At 42.8% G+C, this 24,004-nt stretch overlaps 2 protein-coding genes across 12 annotated transcripts in view; one reads left to right on the forward strand and one right to left on the reverse strand.

The window, feature by feature from the left end:
* The window catches only part of NCOR1 (nuclear receptor corepressor 1), a 214,158-nt gene extending 211,778 nt beyond the window's left edge, over positions 1-2,380 (forward strand). For all 7 annotated transcript variants that reach the window (XM_073565347.1, XM_073565345.1, XM_073565351.1 and 4 more), the window contains one exon: positions 1,167-2,380. In XM_073565347.1, the coding sequence (XP_073421448.1) occupies positions 1,167-1,354 (188 nt within the window). In that variant the 3' untranslated portion in view covers positions 1,355-2,380. The remainder of the gene's footprint in view (positions 1-1,166) is intronic.
* A 16,374-nt stretch (positions 2,381-18,754) lies between these two features.
* Positions 18,755-24,004, reverse strand: part of TTC19 (tetratricopeptide repeat domain 19) — a 97,640-nt gene continuing 92,390 nt past the window's right edge. For 4 of the 5 annotated variants that reach the window (XM_073565358.1, XM_073565361.1, XM_073565364.1 and 1 more), the window contains one exon: positions 18,755-19,101. The gene's annotated coding sequence lies outside the window, so the exon portion shown is untranslated. The remainder of the gene's footprint in view (positions 19,102-24,004) is intronic. The other variant, XM_073565359.1, reaches the window with a different exon arrangement.

The following is a 24,004-nucleotide window of genomic DNA, read 5'->3' on the forward strand; positions in this document are numbered from 1 at the left end:
AGTTATAATCTGCTTTTACGGTACCTTCCCCCTGGGGGGTGGCGGTGATGGAGCAGGGCAGCTAGTGGAGGTAGGACAGGGTGTTGGACATTATGTGAAAGCCCTCAACCCCGCACCTTCTATACTTTTGAATGCGGTGGACTCTGGGGAAAATGTCGGCCCGAAGCTGGGCATGCGCAATTGAGATCTTGGGAGCCGATATCGCAATCTGCGCATGCTCTGCCTCCAGCGGCCATTTTCCCGGAGTCCACTGCATTGAAGAGTATGAAAAGTGTGAGATTCCAGGCTTTCACAAAGTGTTGGCAGAGCCGCCGCAACACCTCATACCTGCCTCTACCAGAAGCTTTTTGAGGTACAGTTTTATAACTTTGGTCAATATGGATGTGGCGATAGCAAATGTGCACTTTTTTTTTGCTTTCTTTTGTTTGTACGTAAAACAGCATTTTTAGTGGCACAATATTTTTTTTCATACTTTATTTTGATTTTTTTTTTTTCCCTTTTTTTGTCCCCCGATTGGTCCCTTACAATAGAATTAGCACCATAGAGATATTACTACAAGATATTGGCTAGAATGTCTCTTATACTTGTCACCATTCTGCAGTAATGTCCCCCGCCTGCTCCCCATATTGCGGTAATGTCTCCCATCCTGGTACCTATCCTGTAAGTAATGTCTCCATATTGTAGTAATGTACTTCATCCTGGTCCCCATGTAGCAGTCATATATCCCCCTTCCTGGTTCCCATATTGCAGCTATGATCCCCATTGGGCCGCTCTTGACATTAGACATTAAATAGAAATCTCTCACCTCTCCTTCACTCCCTCGGCAAACAGCGTCCTCCTCTTCCACTGCCAGGACAGCGCATGCAGTGCCGTCAGCTGCTGGCCTCTTGATTGACCGGTGGCCGCTATTGGTATTGCAGCGCAGAGAGCTGGTCTCTGCGCCGCGATACATTTCAATGAATGTGTGTCCGAGGTCTCGCATTCAATTGAAGAGATGTACTGGCATCAGCAGCCCCCTGGACCGGGGCACATCGTTACGGGAGCTATGAAACAGCCTTAAGGGCCGCGTATTTAAGTCTCCTGTTCGAAAGCATAGAGCTGTTAAGGTGTATATTTGTGTTCGTATGTTGATCATAAAAGGCTGATTGTTTCTGTATTTTCTTTAGGGTCCACACAGTTCCCGTACAACCCGCTGACTATGGGAATACTGAACAGTACCCCTCCATCGTCCATCGCTTGTGCACCAACCTCCATGACGCAACCTTCTGCACACCAACAGAGCCGAATATGGGATCGTGAACCAGCGCCTCTTCTCTCATCACAGTATGAAACCCTGTCGGACAGTGACGACTGAAGCATTTTGTAGGTTTTGGCAAGGTTTTTGTCGACAGGCTTCAAGACTTTTCCTAAGGAAAGCCACAGACTTGAGAAGCACGGGGCAATCCTCCTGCACGTGGAATCCTAGAGCCGTGTAAAAAATATATATATAAATGGATATCCGCCTGCTTTATCCAGGCCTGCAACTAGCAGAATGTAATTTGTAAAGACCTGATGTTCCACATTAGTATGTAAAGAAGTTTTAAGGATTAAAAACAAAAAAATGTGGATGACTAGACAACTACCGATTTCCAACTATTTGTAAAGAAAACAGAACGTCTTTAAATCATTTTGTACATATTTGCAGTGGTTTATTATTTCCTTTACTCTAGTATGGTGTATGTATGTTTTAAATCCACTCCCCAGCACTTGAGGGACTCTTATATATATTATTTCAATTTTTTTTTTATCTATATATATTTTTTCCCTTTCTGGGATTAGAACTAAACTTCCTAAATGGCAAATCCTATAACTTTCCTGCACCTTATATGACTGGCTTTTATCGGCCATCCTTGATTTTTCGTAGAAGAACTTTGCAATTTTTATGCAACAAGAAAAAAAAAACTGTAAAAATAGAAGAGCTCCAATACTGTTTGCCATTCTTTTAAACCATGATGAAACCCAGTTTTTTTTGAGTCTTTCTTTGTGGCTCATTGTAATGGGAAAAAAAAACAAAAACCTTTTTACAACTATTACTTTTATCACACCTCTTTTATCACACCTCTCATACGAGCAAAGCTTTCTGCACTAGCAATGACCATTGCAAATTTGTGTCTGTGAATTTTTAGGTTGTTTTTATCCTTTTATAGAAACATATTTCCCCAAGGAAACTAGTGGACGTATGTATAAAGGCTGGACTGTCACCCGCCAGTCTCAAGGCCGACAGATTGGTGCAGTAGAAGTTTTAATTTTTTTTTTCCTCCCCCAACCCTCCTTTCCTTTCACCACTTTCATTTAATTCTATACATGAATTGTAATAAAAAGGTTTTTGCTCCAAACAAAATTTCAGTTTGCTTCTTTATAAATGGTCATGATTGAACTATTAAGGACCGGCCTTATTGCTGTCAGGGCAGTTTCCATACTTTGATACTTACAAATAAAACCTAAATTAGAATGTGTCTCTCTCCCACCCCCAATAAAGTAATATATTTCCACTCTCCTCCGGTGGCAGGTCCATTCCACCTGTGTCTTCATTTGCTCTCCTGAGGAGTACGTGATATTTTTATGGTAAGTGAACCCGTCAACCAATCAGCGTCTGCTTCACTGACGCCCCCTCCTTCAGTGAGTATAAGTGTTGTTAATTTACTTGGGGGGGGGGGGAGAGAAACAGTGATTGGGAAGGAGTTGCCTGAGTAAGAGACAATCCTTTTTCCTTTTAAAACAAAATCTCTGTACCCATATACAGAACCATATATAACATTGGTGAAAATTCTACATAGTTTTTTTGGGGGGGGGGCAATCCCAGAATTTGGTATAAAAAGAAAAAAAAAATGTAAGGCTTGGAACGGTTCTGACTCTTGAAACTCAAGTCACAGGGTTTTTTTTTTTATGGCATGAGTTTTTCTAGGTAAAACGCTCCCTTTTGGTTTTTTTTTCTTGGAAGACATATTTTGCCTAAAGTGTGTGCTTTTAGATTGGACAGTGTCTAACTTGAAGCACATCATCAGGATCCGTTTCAAAGACGTGACATGCATTTTTTTTCTACCAGTTGTTTTTAAAGATATCTTAGGAATAAAATAACACAAAGTGAATTTCCGATATAAATGTTTAGGAAGTGATTTTTAGTAGGATTTTAGCGCAAATCTACCCCCCAAAAAACTCCATATGAATATGGCCTCAGGTTAAGTTTATATTTATTGCAGATTTTTCTACAGCAAATTCTGTGTGTTATGGGTGGCATTTTCTGTAGATTTCAGCCTTTCCATTGCAAAGGGAGAAATAAGTGCTAAAAGTGCACAAAGAATTGACATGATGCAGATTTAAAAATATCCGCAATGGGTAGTTTTGTTGAAATATCATTTACTTATCTGGTATTGTATTGCTAACTTAATTTTTTTTTCTGAAAACAAATCAATTTAGACTGCAAGGATATCAAAATCAAATACACAGTGGGCCAAAATTAAAAGCTTGGAAGTTGGAGGCCAATCTTTATTATTTTTTTTTTTTTTTTTAAATGTACAATTAAGGAAGTTTTTCCCTATCAAATTTTTCACATAGAAACAAACTTAAAGGGATTGTCCCACAAGCAAAGTACATTTTAATTAATAGATCTTAGAATAAAATATCAGAATAGTATGTTATGTGAGAGCATAACAAATTTAAATATGTAATAACAAAGGATAAAAAAAACGAATAATACAGATAAAGTACGATGCCAAAAAAAGTGTCCCCCCACAGTGAATTCCTCCACATGCACAGTATAATTACCATACTGTACCCAACCTCCCTCTAATTCCCCCTACATAGAATGGTGACCCCATCACAGTACGATTCCTCAACTAATCCCCACACAGCCCTCCATACAGTATGACGTCACAAAAAGAGCTCCTTACATTATAGTGGGCCTCACATGGTGCTCCATACAGTATAATGGGCACCATATTAAATGAATAAATACTCACCTCTCTTCTTTCCCCCACTGCTCCAGTCTCTTCAGATCCTCTGCACATCTCAGTACATGCACTCGCTGCAAAGTCTGACACAAAGGGGGAATGATGGGAAAGGAAGTGTAAGCTAACGCTCCCTCCTCCATCATTGCTTTCAACTGTACCGACATCCAGGATGCCGATATATAGTTGAAAGTGTAATGTAGAGTCAGTGCCAAATATAATCGGGAGACCCGTCCGTCGTGACATATGTTGCGTAGGGAATCCCCTCCCAAATACACAATATGTAAACTTCACCTAAGCTACGTTTTTACTACATTTTTTCCCCCTTTTTTGTTTTGTGAAAAAATGCAGCGTTTTATAGTAGTTTATAGTCTCAATGAAATGACTTGTCTAAAATCTTATCAAAGGGGTCTTCCCTTCTCCAAGATCCTCTCCCAATATGTAGTAGGTGTAATAATAACAATACTCAAGAAAAAAAGCGGACGGCACCGCTGTTACCGTGTGACTTCAAATGATGTGCGGCATACAGAAGCCCAACAGCTGGGAATCTCGGGTGCCAGACCTGGAAACAGTCAATCCTGGGAATCCATGCAAAGAGAAGAGGTCGCACTCATCGAGATGGAAGTTTCACTGATTTATTGACATATCATGAACATGTCAAGTCGGCGGAGTGACATAAGGAGTGCAAGAAAGGCTGACAACGGCCGTTTCGCGCTGCTCGAGCACTTCAACGGGTCAAACAGTGGGGGGAAGTGCCGGGTTCATATGGAAATCACATCACTCCGTACCTCCTCCCTCCACAGCTGCTGTCTAAGTGACATTAGTGAATTAAAAACATGCTGAGATGCATTACAACATACAAAAGCATAAATACAACTTACTGCACAAGCAGAAAAATGGTTACATCGAGAGATAAATTACAATGCATATTCATATATCGAAGACTACTGTTATTTTCATATGTCGAAAACTATTTTTTTCCTTTTTCTTATGGAAAACATCTACAATCATATGTATCCAGAGACCAAACTGTCTCACTATTATTGTATTGAACCATTAATATACTCACAAAAAAAATAAAAAAAAAATAAAAAAAAATTCCTGAAATGGAAAATGTAAATTGTGTGCAACTTAATATCTGTTTTTTTAGTTTTCTCATAAACTACTATGTACCTGCATAGCTGTATCTTATTATGGATAAACACAATAATGGACTATCAATGACAAATCTCAATCATAGGCGGACAAAAACCGCTGCACCGAAAACGCACAATGTATATGTGCACGTATACTATGCAAACAAAAAACAAACAACAAGTCACTAAACGATTCGAATGCTACGGGAAAGAAAACCCACCAAATTCAAAAAGATGTCTTTGTCTTTGTCTCAAATATGTGGAAGTTCATCAAAGCTGCAATAAGAGACTCCAGAAAAAAGGTACCAACCAGAAAAGCCACATGTATACACATGTGACCTAGTTCTCCTATCAACTTCAAGGGAAATGAGGGAAAATATAAACTCCTTCATAAAAAAACAGCCATGTCTATTCTATCATTAAAACCCAGCGGACCTGTCGCCTGTGTATTCATAATCCACCTGGATTCTCGTTTTAATAAGATTTTATTTAAATACCCTCCTTGCGGCGGTAAAACCACCTTCTCGATTCCTACAAAGGAGAGAACATTAGGGTCATTTCCATGTGCATCTCTTACATGGTTAATTAAACGTGGGACTCCTTTTCCCGTTCTAATGGACTTAAAATGCTCACGAAAACGAATGTATAGCGGACGTATGGTTTTGCCTATGTAGAAAAACCGACATGTGCAAAAAATTACATAGACTACATGGTCTGTCTTGCATGTGATCAAATCTGTGACTGTATGCGTGACCGCGCCCATGTGTAGTGTACGATCAGTACGATGAAATTTACAGTAAGGACAATGGCCACACCTATAATTCCCTTGTGGTGTTCCTTTACTCAGCCAAGTGTCACGCTTAGTGACGATCCGATTCTTAACCAGAATATCTCTAATTCTTGTACTCCGCTTACATGAGATGAGGGGCCCTCTAGATACTATGTCGGTTAAATCCCTATCTTGTTCCAAAATATACCAAACACTTTTTTCTACATATTAGACTGTATCTCAGGTATGTGGACGACGTGTTCATTGTCTGGGATGGCACCAGAGATTCTTTTGACAAGTTTGTCAGTCACCTAAATGAGGTGAACCAGATGAACATGCTGTTTACACACAATTTTGGAGGGACACGGCTGGAATTTCTTGATGTCTTGTTGGAAGTTAAGGATAATGAAATCTGCACGTCAGTTTACAGGAAACTTTTGGCTACCAATTCCATATTGCGTTATGATAGTTTCCATCCATCACATACCATCAATTCATTGCCATATATGGTCAATTTTTGAGAGTCCACCGTCTAAATAATACCTTGGAGGGCTTTGAAACACAATCTAGAGAGTTATATTAATAGGTTCAGACAACGGGGATATCCTAAGGCTCTATTAGATACCACACTTGAAAAAGTAAAATCTCAGTACAGTAATAAAGTTAGAGGAGTTGTGCCTCTAAAAAATAAGAGTCGAAAATGAAGAGATTTACCTTCTGTTTTTGATATAGTCCCATGGATCGTCAGATACGAGCAGCAATTAGAAAAAATTGGCACATTTTGGAACAAGATAGGGATTTAAGCGATATAGTATCTAGAGGGCCCCTCATCTCATGTAAGCGGAGTACAAGAATTAGAGATATTCTGGTTAAGAATCGGATCGTCACTAAGCGTGACACTTGGCTGAGTAAAGGAACACCACAAGGGAATTATAGGTGTGGCCATTGTCCTTACTGTAAATTTCATCGTACTGATCGTACACTACACATGGGCGCGGTCACGCATACAGTCACAGATTTGATCACATGTAAGACAGACCATGTAGTCTGTGATTTTTTGCACATGTCAGTTTTTCTACATAGGCAAAACCATACGTCCGCTATACATTCGTTTTCGTGAGCATTTTAAGTCCATTAGAACGGGAAAAGGAGTCCCACGTTTAATTAACCATGTAAGAGATGCACATGGAAATGACCCTAATGTTCTCTCCTTTGTAGGAATCGAGAAGGTGGTTTTACCGCCGCAGGGAGGGCATTTAAATAAAATCTTATTAAAACGAGAATCCAGGTGGATTATGAATACACAGGCGACAGGTCCGCTGGGTTTTAATGATAGAATAGACATGGCTGTTTTTTTATGAAGGAGTTTATATTTTCCCTCATTTCCCTTGAAGTTGATAGGAGAACTAGGTCACATGTGTATACATGTGGCTTTTCTGGTTGGTACCTTTTTTCTGGAGTCTCTTATTGCAGCTTTGATGAACTTCCACATATTTGAGACAAAGACATCTTTTTGAATTTGGTGGGTTTTCTTTTCCGTAGCATTTGAATCGTTTAGTGCCTTGTTGTTTGTTTTTTGTTTGCATAGTATACGTGCACATATACATTGTGCGTTTTCGGTGCAGTGGTTTTTGTCCGCCTATGATTGAGATTTGTCATTGATAGTCCATTATTGTGTTTATCCATAATAAGATACAGCTATGCAGGTACATAGTAGTTTATGAGAAAACTAAAAAAACAGATATTAAGTTGCACACAATTTACATTTTCCATTTCAGGAATTTTTTTTTTTATTTTTTTTGTGAGTACCGTATTTTTCGCTTTATAAGACGCTCCGGATTATAAGACGCACCACAATTTTTGAGGAGAAAAATAAGAAAAAAATATTTTTTAATAAAATGGTGGTGCCTCTTATAATCCTTGCATCTTATTGCTTACCGGGGTTGGTGGCTGCGGTGTAGCGGGGTCCCAGGCTCGCTGCTGGAGGAGGCAGGCGTGGAGTGATGCTGCAGGCCGCATTCAGGGATGAGGGGGGGCTCCGATGTGTGCCGTTGCTGCTGCAGAGTCTTGTGCTGGTGTCAGGTTTCTCCACTTGTCCGGCGGTTGGAGGCCGGTGCTGCGGGTGCCTCCGGTGCGGCGTTGTGTGCCCATCGATGCCCGGGGCTCTGCCGACATTGTTCGACAGACCAGAGCCCAAGCATTTCCTTGGTTCCCTGTAGACGTGCGCTGAAGTGCCGGTAAAAAAAAAAAATGGCCGCCGGCGCGTGCGCAGATGGGATCTCGGGACCCAGTTCTCGAGAGATGAGATCTGAAATCTCATCTCTCGAGAGCTGGGTCCCGAGATCCCATCTGCGCACGCGCGGCGGCCATTTTTTTGCAGGCACCACCGCGCGCACACAGGGAACCCAGGGAAAATGGCCGCCGGCGCGTGCGCAGATGGGATCTCGGGACCCAGCTCCCGAGAGATGAGATTTCAAATCTCATCTCTCGAGAACTGGGTCCCGAGATCCCATCTGCGCACGCGCCGGCGGCCATCTTTTTACCGGCACACAGGGAACCGAGGAAATGCCGGGGCTCTGGCCTGTCGCACAATGTTGGCAGAGCCCCGGGCATCAACGGGAACACAACGCGGCACCGGACACACCCGCAGCAGCGGCCAGCAACCGCCGGACGCCCCCGATCACAGTCTAGGTAAGGCATGTCCGCTTTGTAAGACGCACCCCTGTTTTCCCCCCAAATTTTGGGGAAAAAAAGTGCGTCTTACAAAGCGGAAAATACGGTATATTAATGGTTCAATACAATAATAGTGAGACAGTTTGGTCTCTGGATACATATGATTGTAGATGTTTTCCATAAGAAAAAGGAAAAAAATAGTTTTCGACATATGAAAATAACAGTAGTCTTCGATATATGAATATGCATTGTAATTTATCTCTCGATGTAACCATTTTTCTGCTTGTGCAGTAAGTTGTATTTATGCTTTTGTATGTTGTAATGCATCTCAGCATGTTTTTAATTCACTAATGTCACTTAGACAGCAGCTGTGGAGGGAGGAGGTACGGAGTGATGTGATTTCCATATGAACCCGGCACTTCCCCCCACTGTTTGACCCGTTGAAGCGCTCGAGCAGCGCGAAACGGCCGTTGTCAGCCTTTCTTGCACTCCTTATGTCACTCCCCCGACTTGACATGTTCATGATATGTCAATGAATCAGTGAAACTTCCATCTCGATGAGTGCGACCTCTTCTCTTTGCATGTAATAATAACAATATTAGCAAATACTGCTATGTCTCTTATGTGCAGGCATTGCAGGACATTAGGTATCTATGGTTAAGGCCACTGATATAGTGACAGTTAACTAATTGCTATTGGTCATAACTAGTGTTGAGCTTTCCGATACCGCAAGTATCGGGTATCGGCCGATATTTGCCGTATCGGAATTCCGATACCGAGTACCGATACTTTTTTCGTATCGGATACCGGAATCGGAAGTCCAAAATGCAATGAGCCACTTTTGTGGCTCTGATTGGCTGCCGAAATGACGTCATCATGATGCGCTGTCTGTGCTCATCATGATGCGCCGGCAGTTCGGGCCTTCGGGGGGGCTGTGCCGACTGTCCGGGGGTCTGTGCCGGCCTGCCGGTGGTCTGTGCAGGCTCCGGGGGTCTGTGCCGGCCTGCCGGGGGGGCTGTGCCGGCCTGCCGGTGGTCTGTGCAGGCTCCGGGGGTCTGTGCCGGCCTGCCGGGGGGCTGTGCCGGCCTGCCGGGGGGCTGTGCAGGCATCGTCCGATGGGACCTCAAGTCCCATCGGGCGATGCCTGCTACCATGACAGTGATTGACACATTAGCCAATGATGGGACAGTAGTAGTCCCATCATCCGGCTACTGTGTTGAATGTAAAAAAAAAAAAAAAAAAATTTACATGCTACATACATACAACATGCATACTACATATATACTACATGCAACATGCATACTACATACATGCTACATACTACATGCATGCTACATACATAATACATATATACTACATGCATGCAACATACATACAACATATATACTACATGCATGCAACATGCATACTACATATATACTATATATACTACATGTAACATACATACTACATACATACAACATATATACTACATGCATACTACATATATACTATATATACTACATGTAACATACTACATATATACTACATGCTACATACATGCAACATACATAATACATATATACTACATGCATGCAACATACAACATATATACTACATGCATGCAACATGCATACTACATATATACTATATATAGTGTCTACAAGTAGTATTCAACCCCCTGCAGATTTAGCAGGTTTGATAAGATGCAAATAAGTTAGAGTCTGCAAACTTCAAACAAAAGCAGGATTTATTAACAGATGCATAAATCTTCCAAACCAACAAGTTATGTTGCTCAGTTAAATTTTAACAAATTTTCAACATAAAAGTGTGGGTCAATTATTATTCAACCCCTAGGTTTACTATTTTGTGGAATAACCCTTGTTTGCAATTACAGCTAATAATCGTCTTTTATAAGACCTGATCAGGCCGGCACAGGTCTCTGGAGTTATCTTGGCCCACTCCTCCATGCAGATCTTCTCCAAGTTATCTAGGTTCTTTGGGTGTCTCATGTGGACTTTAACCCCTTCCTGACATCAGACGTACTATCCCGTCCATGGGACCCGGGCCCCTATGCCCATGGACGGGATAGTACGTCTAGCGCGATCAGCGGCGCCCACGTGGTGAGCGCCGCTGATCGCGGCCGGGTGTCAGCTGATTATCACAGCTGACACCCGGCACTATGTGTCAGGGGCGGTCACGGACCGCCCCCGACACGTTAACCCCTTGCACACCGCGATCAAACATGATCGCGGTGTACCGGGAGTTAAAGGGAAGCATCGGCAGGGAGGGGGCTCCCTCCGTGCTTCCCTGAGCCCCCCACGGCAGCGCAATGTGCAGCGCTGCTGCGGGGGACTCCTTTCCTCCAGGCCCCCGGATCCAAGATGGCGACGGGGGCCTTCGGGGGCCTGGAGGAAGCTGGCTTCCTCAGTGCCTGCAAAGCGCAGGCATGAGGAAGCCTTGTGCACTGCCTGTGACAGATTGCTGATCTGTCACAGTGATCTGTGATGTGACAGATCAGCGATCTGTCACAGGACAGTGATGTCCCACCTGGGACTATGTAATAAAGTAAAAAAATTTTTAAAAAAAAGGAAAAATAATTTTAAAAAAATCGCCAAATAAATTAGTAAAAAAAAAAAAAAAATATTCCCCAATAAATTCATTTTTTGAAAATAAAAAAAACCCAAAACAATAAAAGTACACATATTAGGTATCGCCGCGTCCGTAACGACCCGCCCTATAAAACTGTCCCATTAGTTAACCCCTTTAGTGAACCCCTAAAAAATTAAAAATAAAAAATGAAGCAAAAAATAATGATTTATTATCATACCGCCAAACAAAAAGTGTAATAACGCGCGATCAAAAAGACGCATATAAATATCCATGGTACCGCTGAAAACGTCATCTTGTCCCGCAAAAAACGAGCTGCCACACAGCATCATCAGCGAAAAAATAAAAAAGTTATAGCTCGCAGAATAAAGCGATGCAAAAATAATTATTTTTTATATAAAATAGTTTTCATTGCATAAAAGCGCCAAAACATAAAAAAACGACCTAAATGAGGTATCGCTGTAACCGTACTGACCCGAAGAATAAAACTGCTTTATCAATTTTACCGCACGCGGAACGGTGTAAACGCACTCCCCCAAAAGAAATTCATGAAATGCTGGTTTTTGTTCATTCTGCGTCCCAAAAATCGGAATAAAAAGCGATCAAAAAATGTCACGTGCCCGAAAATGGTACCAATAAAAACGTCAACTCGTCCCGCAAAAAATAAGACCTCAAATGACTCGGTGGGTCAAAATACGGAAAAATTATAGCTCTCAATATGTGGTGATGCAAAAACTATTTTTACAATAAAAAGCGTCTTTTAGCGTGCGACAGCTGCCAAAAATAAAAACCGCCATAAATAGTAAATCAAACCCCCCGTTATCACCCCCTTAGTTAGGGAAAAATAATAAAATTTAAAAAATGTATTTATTTCCATTTTTCCATTAGGGTTAGGGCTAGGGTTAGGGCTTGGGTTAGGGCTGAGATTAGGGTTAGAGGTGTGTTGGGGTTCGGATTGGAGTTAGAATTGGGGGTTTCCACTGTTTGGGCACATCAGGGGCTCTCCAAATGCAACATTGCGTCTGATCTCAATTCCAGCCAATTCTGAGTTGAAAAAGTCCTATGGTGCTCCTTCCCTTCCAAGCTCTGCCATGCTCCCAAACAGTGTTTTACCCCCACATGTAGGGTATCAGCCTACTCAGGACAAATTGCAAAACAATTTATGGGGTCCAATTTCTCCTGTTACCCTTAGGAAAATAAAAAATTGGGGGCAAAAATATCATTTTTGTGGAAAAAAATGATTTTTTTATTTTCACGTCCGAGCGTTATAAACGTCTGTGAAGCACTTGGGGGTTCAAAGTGCTCACCACACATCTAGATAAGTTCCGTGGGGGGGTCTAGTGTCCAAAATGGGGTCACTTGTTGGGAGTTTCAATAGTTTAGGTACATCAGGGGCTCTCCAAACGCACATGACACCTGCAGACCATTCCATCAAAGTCTGCATTCCAAAACGTCACTACTTCCCTTCCGAGACCCGACGTGTGCCCATACAGTAGTTTTCTCCCACATATGGGGTGTCAGCGTACTCAGGACAAATTGGACAACAACTTTTGCGGTCCAATTTCTCCTGTTACCCTTGGGAAAATGAAAAAATTCGGGACTAATTGATCATGTTTATGGAAAAAATACGATTTTTTTATTTTCATGCCCGGGCATTATAAACTTCTGTGAAGCCCTTGGGGGTTCAAAGTGCTCACCACACATCTAGATAAGTTCCTTAGGGGTTCTCGTTTCCAAAATGGGGTCATTTATGGGGAATTTCCACTGTTTAGGTACATTAGGGGCTCTCCAAAGGCAACATGACACCCGCAGACCATTCCATCAAAGTCTGCATTCCAAAACGTCACTACTTCCCTTCCGAGCCCTGACGTGTGTCCATACAGTAGTTTTCTCCCACATATGGGGTGTCAGCTTACTCAGGACAAATTGGACAACAACTTTTGGGGTTCAATTTCTCCTGTCACCCTTGGGAAAATAAAAAAATTGGGGAATAATTGATCATGTTTGTGGAAAAAATACGATTTTTTTATTTTCATGCCCTGGCATTATAAACTTCTGTGAAGCCCTTGGGGGTTCAAAGTGCTCACCTCACATCTAGATAAGTTCCTTAGGGGGTCTAGTTTTCAAAATGGGGTCATTTGTGGGGAGTTTCCACTGTTTAGGTACATTAGGGGCTCTCCAAAGGCAACATGACACCCGCAGACCATTCCATCAATGTCTGCATTCCAAAACGTCACTACTTCCCTTCCGATCCCCGACGTGTGCCCATACAGTAGTTTTCTCCCACATATGGGGTATCAGCATACTCAGGACAAATTTGACAACAACTTTTGGGGTCCAATTTCTCCTGTTACCCTTGGGAAAATAAAAAATGGTGACTAAAACATCATGTTTGTGGAAAAAATACGAATTTTTTATTTTCACGCCCGGGCGTTATAAACTTCTGTGAAGCACTGGGGGGTTCAAAGTGCTCACCACACATCTAGATAAGTTCCTTGGGGGGTCTAGTTTCCAAAATGGTGTCATTTGTGGGGGGTTTCCACTGTTTAGGTACATCAGGGGTTTTCCAATCGCGACATGGTGTCCGATCTCAATTCCAGCCAAAAACGTCAAATGGCGCTGCTTCCCTTCCGAGCTCTGCCATGCGCCCAAATAGTGGTTTACCCCCACATGTGGGGTATCAGCGTACTCAGGACAAATTGCACAATAACTTTTAGGGTGCTGTTACCCTTGGAAAAATAAGAATTGAGGATGAAAAGATCATTTTTGTGGAAAAAATATGATTTTTTAATTGTACGGCTTTATGTTATAAACTTCTGTGAAGCCCTTGGGGGTTCAAAGTTCTCACCACACATCTAGATAAGTTCCTTAGGGGGTCTAGTTTCCAAAATGGTGTCATTTGTGGGGGGTTTCCACTGTTTTGGTACATCAGGGGTTTTCCAATCGCGACATGATGTCCGATCTCAATTCCAGCCAAAAATGTCAAATGGTGCTGCTTCCCTTCCGAGCTCTGCCATGCGCCCAAATAGTGGTTTACCCCCACATGTGGGGTATTAGCATACTCAGGACAAATTGCACAATAACTTTTAGGGTCCTGTTACCCTTGGGAAAATAAAAATTGGGGTGAAAAGATCATTTTTGTGGAAAAAATATGATTTTTTTAATTGTACCGCTGTACGTTATAAACTTCTGTAAAGCCCTTGTGGGTTCAAAGTTCTCACCACATATCTAGATAAGTTCCTTGGGGGGTCTAGTTTCCAAAATGGGGTCACTTGTAGGGGGTTTCCACTGTTTAGGTACATCAGGGACTCCCCAAACGTGACATGGCGTCCGATCTGAATTCCAGCCAATTTTGCATTGAAAAAGTCAAACGGCGCTCCTTCCATTCTGAGCTCTGCCATGCGCCGAAACAGTCGTTCCCCCCCACAAATCAGGTATCAGCGTACTCAGGACAAATTGCACAATAACTTTTGCAGTCCAATTTCTCCTGTTACCCTTGGTAAAATAAAAAAATTGAACCTGAAGTATTTTTTTTGTGAAAAAAAGTTAGATGTTCATTTTTTTTTAAATATTCAAAAAAATTCCTGTGACGCACCTAAAGGGTTAATAAACTTCTTGAATGTGATTTTGAGCACCTTAAGGGGTGCAGTTTTTAGAATGGTGTCACTTTTGGGTATTTTCTATCATATAGACCCCTCAAAGTGGCTTCAAATGTGATGTGGTCCTAAAAATAAAATGGTGTTGTAAAAATGAGAAATCGCTGGTCAACTTTTAACCCTTATAACTTCCTAACAAAAAAAAATTTTGGTTCCAAAATTGTGCTGATGTAAAGTAAACATGTGGGAAATGTTAGTTATCAAGTTTTTTGTGTGCCGTATCTCTGTGATTTAAGGGCATAAAAATTCAAAGTTGGAAAATTGCGAAATTTTCAAAATTTTTGCCAAATTTCCGTTTTTTTCACAAATAAACGCAAGTTATTTGAATGAAATTTTACCACTAACATGAAGTACAATATGTCACGAGAAAACAATGTCAGAATCACCGGGATCCATAGAAGCGTTCCAGAGTTATGACCTCAAAAAGGTACAGTGGTCAGAATTGTAAAAATTGGCCCGGTCATGAACATGCAAACCACCCTTGGGGGTGAAGGGGTTAATCTTGATCTCCTTCCACAAGTTTTCAATTGGGTTAAGGTCAGGAGACTGACTAGGCCACTGCAACACCTTGATTTTTTCCCTCTGGAACCAGGCCTTGGTTTTCTTGGCTGTGTGCTTTGGGTCGTTGTCTTGTTGGAAGATGAAATGACGACCCATCTTAAGATCCATGATGGAGGTGCGGAGGTTCTTGGCCAAAATCTCCAGGTAGGCCGTGCTATCCATCTTCCCATGGATGCGGACAAGATGGCCAGGCCCCTTGGCTGAGAAACAGCCTCACAGCATGATGCTGCCACCACCATGCTTGACTGTAGGGATGGTATTCTTGGGGTCGTATGCAGTGCCATCCAGTCTCCAAACGTCACGTGTGTGGTTGGCACCAAAGATCTCGATCTTGGTCTCATCAGACCAGAGAACCTTGAACCAGTCTGTCTCAGAGTCCTCCAAGTGATCATGAGCAAACTGTAGACGAGCCTTGACATGACGCTTTGAAAGTAAAGGTACCTTACGGGCTCGTCTGGAACGGAGACCATTGCGGTGGAGTATGTTACTTATGGTATTGACTGAAACCAATGTCCCCACTGCCATGAGATCTTCCCGGAGCTCCTTCCTTGTTGTCCTTGGGTTAGCCTTGACTCTTCGGACAAGCCTGGCCTCGGCACGGGTGGAAACTTTCAAAGGCTGTCCAGGCCGTGGAAGGCTAACAGTAGTTCCATAAGCCTTCCACTTCCGGATGATGCTCCCAACAGTGGAGACAGGTAGGCCCAACTCCTTGGAATGGGTTTTGTACCCCTTGCCAGCCTTGTGACCCTCCACGATCTTGTCTCTGATGGCCTTGGAATGCTCCTTTGTCTTTCCCATGTTGACCAAGTATGAGTGCTGTTCAGAAGTTTGGGGAGGGTCTTAATTAGTCAGAAAAGGCTGGAAAAAGAGATAATTAATCCAAACATGTGAAGCTCATTGTTCTTTGTGCCTGAAATACTTCTTAATACTTTAGGGGAACCAAACAGAAGTCTTGTGGTTTGAGGGGTTGAATAATAAATGACCCTCTGAATAAACTTTTCACAATGTAAAAAAAAAAAATAATAAAAGAAATAACATTCTTTTTTGCTGCAGTGCATTTCACACTTCCAGGCTGATCTACAGTCCAAATGTCACAATGCCAAGTTAATTCCGAATGTGTAAACCTGCTAAATCTGCAGGGGGTTGAATACTACTTGTAGGCACTGTATACTACATGTAACATACATACTACATATATACTACATGCTACATACATGCAACATACACACTACATGCTACATACATACTACATACATGCTACATACATACACACTACATGCTACATACATGCAACATACATACTACATACATGCTACATACATACTACATATATACCACATGCAACATGCATACTACATATATACTGCATATATACTACATGCATGCAACATACCTATATACTACATACAATACATACATATAGACATACAGTACATATAACAGAGTACATACTCACCGTCACTTGTCACTTTGAATTTCCCACGCAGCAATGGCATAAAGTGAGACTAGGGACTTTTTTTTTTTTCTTTAAAGTGGTGGAGGAATACAGTGCGGAAGGATACCTACCTTCCGTCATTGTATTCCTGGATCTGGTAGAGAACGGTAGCATCAGCTGATGCTGCTGTTCTCCACGCAAGATGGACGTAGGACCCTCGTGGACTTCTGCGGATCGGGGTAAGTATATTGGTGTTTTTTATTTTGATATTTATTCCTCAAGGGGACAATGGCTTCGGGGATCAAAGTGACAAGTGACGGTGAGTATCTACTCTATGTTATATGTACTGTATGTCTATATGTATGTATTGTATGTAGTATATATGTATGTTGCATGCATGTAGTATATATGTATGTAGTATGTATGTAGTATGTATGTTGCATGTATATAGCATGTAGTATATATGTAGTATGTATGTTACATGTAGTATATATAGTATATATGTAGTATGCATGTTGCATGCATGTAGTATATATGTTGTATGTATGTTGCATGCATGTAGTATATATGTATTATGTATGTAGTATGTAGCATGCATGTAGTATGTAGCATGTATGTAGTATGCATGTTGCATGTAGTATATATGTAGTATGCATGTTGTATGTATGTAGCATGTAAATTTTTTTTTTTTTTTTACATTCAACACATTAGCCGGATGATGGGACTACTACTGTCCTATCATTGGCTAATGTGTCAATCACTGTCATGGTAGCAGGCATCGCCCGATGGGACTTGTAGTCCCATCGGACGATGCCTGCACAGACCCCCGGAGCCTGCACAGCCCACCGGCAGGCCGGCACAGCCCCCCGGCAGGCCGGCACAGACCACCGGAGCCTGCACAGCTCCCCGGCAGGCCGGCACAGACCACCGGCAGGCCGGCACAGCCCCCCCGGCAGGCTGGCACAGACCCCCGGAGCCTGCACAGACCACCGGCAGGCCGGCACAGACCCCCGGAGCCTGGACAGACCACCGGCAGGCCGGCACAGCCCCCGGCAGGCCTGCACAGACCACCGGAGCCTGCACAGACCACCGGAGCCTGCACAGACCCCCGGCAGAGCCCCCCGAAAGGCCCGTACAGACCCCAGAGAGGCTGTACAAGGCAAAAATAGGGTTTTTCTTATTCCGATACCGAAGTCCCATAGACTTGAATGGGACTTCCGGTATCGGAATCGGCGATACCCGATATTTTTTTTTAGATCGGCCGATACCATCCGATACGATACTTTTAAGTATCGGACGGTATCGCTCAACACTAGTCATAACCATGGATACCTAAGGTCCTGCACATGAGGAACAAGACAGCGAATCAGAAAAACTATACTACATTTCTAATTGGATGTATCTGCTAATATTATAATGACTACGTTATTGGTATATGATCTTGGAGATGGGAAGACCCCTTTAACTCATTTTTTTTTCCTCTAAATTTATTGACCTGACGTGCATGCGAATTATTTCTGGTTGATAACAATGAGGATGAGCTGCAAAAAAACACCCACCAAGACACGTTTTAATGCGGAATTACTGCTGTATTTTCCGGGCAAGTGCATTTTTCCTGTGGAGAAAAACACAGGAAAACTGCTGCATGTGAGTATACCCTAATGGCTGCTTTAGACGGCCCATTGTGTGTTTTTTAAACTAAAGTATTAACACCGGCCAAGGAACATTCTAGGCGTAGAGAACGATCGTCATTTTGTAGTTGACACTTGTTGTGTTTACACAGGTAAAGGTTTGGAAAAGTGCGTTCCTACACATGCTTGTTTCACGGTTATTGACTTGTCTGAATGGGCCAAAAGAACTACCACTATAAATATAAGTGCCAGATGTGTGCGGTTACATGCGACATGTGCCTATGACTATGTACATGGCTTCACATACTAGCAGGAACGAACTAGCCAAACCAAGTCTTTATTCTCCAGAGGTAAACATCGGTCATGAAGACAATATTGGGATGAAACCTTTTCTGATATGGCCCATGATGTAATTACACGTGCAACCACCCAACTAATATACAATATAAAAGACAATGATGTGATAATTGGTGGCCACGTATCATTCCTGATTGTGGAAGAGGGGTCCTGAGGTCACTGCAAGATATAAAGCGGAGGAGATAACAGAACTGGCTGTGGTCTTTGTCCCCGATTTCGTTCGCTGCCTCCCTTAGGCCTATTTCACACATCCATAAATCATGGACCATTCTTGGAAGACCCGACCTGATTCATATATGCAAACCAACCTAAAGATCAAATACCACAAAAACGGGTGTCAATAATGAGTCTCATCCATTAAAGCTATAACAAAACCAAAGGAAAAATGGAATCAAGAGCAATGTATAAAATATAAGATTTTTTTATTTATACTCAATAGAATACAATAAGTAGATAGAAAAGTATCAATAAATACAATGTGAAGGGTTAAAACTAAAATCAGAGCTGAAGTTTCGTTTTGTCCATTTCCTGAAGGTTTCGTTTCTCCGTTTTTGTTGCTGTAACATAAATTTTTGTAATTGGCATGGGCTGTTATGAAACCAGACTTCCCATCAGGTGCAAGATAAGAGAGGCGGTGGTGTAAAACTCTGAAGAATATGCCATTATATTGCTTTCTGTGCTATTTGGATACGGACATATAAATAGTTTCCGGTTTTCTGCCAATATTATTGGCTTACAAAGTGAAATGATGCTATAGGTAGTTGAGAACTTCGCATAATTAAGCAAAAGATTATAAAAGAAGTGACTAAAATAAAGGGGCTTGGTGATCTGTCTCGATCCTCCCGTACAGAGACCCCCGTCTCCGTGTGGTCATTTGAGTTGCTAGCAACACTCTGTGGATTAATTTGGACATCACTGGCTCAACCGTGAAGGGTTAATTTAGCCCTCCCTCAATAGCTACCCCGACAGCTGGTGCCCAACGTGGGGACGCCTCTGCCCCCGGAGGACAGCAAGACAAAGGACCCTCGGAGTGGACACAGGTGCTGGAAAATTGGGACTGATCATCCCCCACGACAACCACGGTAAGTTGGCAGTTATACTGTTCAGACTGACCGTTGGTGTGGTTTTCCTGTGCTTGTTGCTGCAAAGAGGATCTGAGGTTTGTCCTCGTGGTGGGGTGATTCATGGGTGGAATCATATAGAGGTGCAGTCCCGTTGGGGGCCCAGTGCTCGAACCGTACCTCATAAGGGACGGACACCCCGGATAGACCAGTGATTGTGGCTCTCTTTATAGTCAAAATATCCTGAAGTCCTGAATTCACTGTTAGAGTCAGGCGTGGTGAAGTGATCGAAGACTGGGTAGGATACGTAACTCAGGTATATATAACCAGAGGTGTCCGGAGGGATAGTCTGAGACGCCCTCCTCCTTCCACTGAGTACCGCAATGAATTTTGGGCTTCCCAGAGGGGGTTGACCCGGTGGAACAGACTGAAACGGCCGCTCCAGATCTGTGCACAACTGAAGGATATTTAGCTCTAAATGAGAGAATCCGTGGAAGGAAAAGAATTTTGTGGCTTGGCACATGAATTGTGTGACGAAAGTGTTAGGAAGAACAGAGAAAGTGAATTCTGATTGTTTCTGTTACGCTATGTTGAAGAAGGAAAAATTGTTTATTATTATGGCAAGGACTGGATGTATTGTGGCTCAAGAAAGTGACTGTGTTGTGAGAAAGTGATTGGTTAAGAAGAAACTGATAGAGACTAATGTGTCAGGCAGATAAATAGTTAAGAATGATTTGAAAGAAGGTCTCCCTGCTAGATGACAATTGTACAAGGAGACCGAGTCGCAGCCCCCACCTTTTCTTTGTTAAACGCTCACGGTATCTATTATCAGCCACCGCCGCCAGCCTTAGTCCCCGTTATGCCTAATATTGCTAGTGGTTATGAGTATCCACCCCTTTCCATTTACCAGATCCAGAGAAAAAAAAAAAAGTTTTCAGAAGACTTTAACCCGCTCTGTTCAGCAGAGAGAAAAAAAAAAACTAGCAGCCGTAGCTGCTCCAGCCCCCTCCCATCGCCCCCACTGCAGCTGTGAACACACAGCTCACCATCAAACTCCAGCTCCCGCGCTCCAATATCTCTTCCAATCCTATGACTGGGAACCCTGCTAATTCTCGTCAGCAATTCTGGCGCTGTGCCCGATTCGGACACTTTTATAGACATTTTCATTCCCCTGCTATTTTAATCGGAGTAGATGGCAGTCCCAATTAATATACTTTTATAAACCCCATAAAACCCTTCCCCGAGGTTACTGCTCAGTTTGTAATCTCTCCCACATGTCCTGTAAATTTACTAGGGGCAGATTTATTATCACAGTTCCGCTCCAGAATACAATTCCAAGATGATGGTCAGATGGCTCTTACGTTATATAATCCCTATGTAGATGAAGACAGTGAGGAAATCTGTATTTTGCATGCCTTTCCCACAGTTATGCCACAAGGGGCCCAAAACAGTCCCAACCAGTTTGCAAAAAATATGAGCAGGTGTCTTTTGCCATTGCTGCCATTGGTAGCCTCCTTAATTATCTGTCAGCACTGAACTGTCGGGTTTCGGCCTCGAGACTTCAGTTCTGCCTTGGTCAAGTGATATTCTTGAGTCACTGTCTCCTTCAGGGTGCCAGACACCTCGCAGAAGAAAGAAAAATAGCTGTCAGCTCCCTTCCTTTCCCAAAAGATGAAACTAGATTAAACTGAACTCCAGCGTTTTCTTGGACTATGCACTTATTTTTGTCAGTGGATACCGGATGCATCCCGCATAATGCAACCCCTTTACAATGCCTTGAAAGATGGTATAATGAACTATAAGGAAAGATGGCAGTGATGAGGATTACCTCCAATATGATTGTTCCCAACTTCTGATAGAAGAAACAGCTACTCCACCAAATGTCAGTGAGAATTCACTCCCAAATCCTGATCTGGTGTTATACACTGATGGTTCAAGATATGCTGACGAGTTTGGTAGACTCCACACGGGATATGCTGTTAACACAGAGGACACTGTAGTGCACGCAGCTGCACTCCCACCCTCACAGTCAGCACAAGAAGCAGAACTCCAGGCTCTGTCTACTGCATGTACTTTGGCCAAGAACAGACGGGCTAATATATACACGGACTCACGGTATGCATTTGGTATTGCTCACGATTTTGGGGCTCTCTGGGCCAATCGAGGGTTTATTACTACTGCCGGAACTCCAGTGAAAAATGCTGAAGCTGTTAAAACCCTAATGGACTCAAATTACCTACTCAGGTGGCCATTATCAAAGTTAAGGCACACGGTCCTAGGACCAGTCCATAGACTGTTGGCAACGCATTTGCAGATATGCAAGCAAAAGCCGCCGCTCTTTTACCTGTTGAACCAACCATACCAACTATGGTGACCATACGCTCTCAGCGTAAAAAGTTACAAGAAGCACTGACCCTACAAGAACCTGAAGATCTACAACAGACTGAAGTTTTCTGTCGGACCCTGCAAGACCGCTTAATGACGATGCAGAGAATGTCTCCAAAGGAAGAGGTGAAGCAATGGAAGACTGATGGAGCACGTATGGATAATGGTCTCTGGAAAAAGGACCGACTTGTGTGTCTCCCTAAGCGGATGTACCCTGCTATTACCACATGGGCACATGGACCTGCACATCGAAGAAAGAATCAGGCCCTCGCACTGGTGCAAAAATTCTACTGGGCCCCGGTTCTCCAGTTGGCCGGAAGCATTCCGTTACCAATATGACTGCAAAGACCACAGCGAAGAAACTGGTGATGCAGATATGGGGTTCCAGAAGTTGTTGAAAGTGATCAAGATCTGGCCTTTTATTTTAATGTGTACCAAGAAGTTCTGACAATGCTTGGATCCACTGTAGCCCTCCATACTCTGTACCACCCACAATCCAGTGGGAAAGTTGAGAGGCTGAACGGCACACTGAGGGGACAACTGACCAAAATGATGCAGGAGACTACGGCTCCATGGCCGAGCTCCTACCCATTGTACTATACCACATTCGTACTACCCCTATTACAAAATATGGTCTGTCCCCATATGAGATATTGTTTGGTGCTAGGCCCCCAGTTGCGAATTTCCAGCCTCACCAGTTATCAGAAGAAACTGACCGTGCTGTTCAATATGTTATTCAGCTTAGTAAAAATCTTGCTAACGCCCATGTTCTAGTTTTCTTTTCCAGATTCAGCAGAAACCGACACCTGTTATAACCTGAAGCCTGCTGATTTGGTAGTCGTGAAGAGGCATGTCAGGAAGCACGGACTAGAACCCTTGTATGACGGTCCCTATCAAGTTCTCCTTATCACCCCTATATCAGTGAAACTAGAAGGAAGACCGACTTGAATTCACGCATCGCACTGCAAGCTGGTTAAACAAGCCAATAGCAAATAAGGGGGCATAATGTTTTGGTCTTTCGAATTTTCCATATTATTATTGGTGTTAAGGGTTAATACTAAAATCAGAGTTGAAGTCTCGTTTTATCCATTCAATGTAAGGTTTCGTTTCTCCGTTTTTGTTGTTGTAAGATAAATTTTTATAATTGGCATGGCCTGTCATGAAACCAGACTGTTTCCATCAGGTGCAAGATAAGGGGCTGGGGGGGGGGGGGGGGGAGTGTATTGCTCTGAATATGCCATTATACTACTTTCTATTTGGATACCGACATATATGTAGTTTCCGGTTTTCTTGCAATATTATTGGCTTATAAAGTGAAAAGATGCTATTGGTACTTGAGGACCGTGCATAATTAAGCAAAAGATTATAAAAGATGTGACTAAAATAAAGGGGCTTAGTGATCTGCCTCGATCCTCCCGTACAGAGACCCCGTCTCCGTGTGGTCATTTGAGTTGCTAGCAACACTGGAATAATTTGGAAATCACTGGCTCAACCGTGAAGGGTTAATTTAACTCTCTCCTTATCAGCTTGGCGCACAACGTGGGGCCCCTGAATAGGGACGCCTCTGCCCCCCCGGAGGACAACAAGACAAAGGACCCTCGGAGCGGACACAGGTGCTGGAAAATTGGGACTGATCACCCCCCACGACCACGGTAAGTTGGCAGTTATACTGTTCAGACTGACCGTTGGTGTGGTTTTCCTGTGCTTGTTGCTGCAAAGAGGATCTGAGGTTTGTCCCCTGGTGGGGTGATTCATGGGTGGAGTC

This window comes from Dendrobates tinctorius, unplaced genomic scaffold (genome assembly GCF_039654945.1).
Source record: "Dendrobates tinctorius isolate UK_male_01 unplaced genomic scaffold, ASM3965494v1 ptg000016l, whole genome shotgun sequence".
Lineage (NCBI taxonomy): Eukaryota > Metazoa > Chordata > Amphibia > Anura > Dendrobatidae > Dendrobates > Dendrobates tinctorius.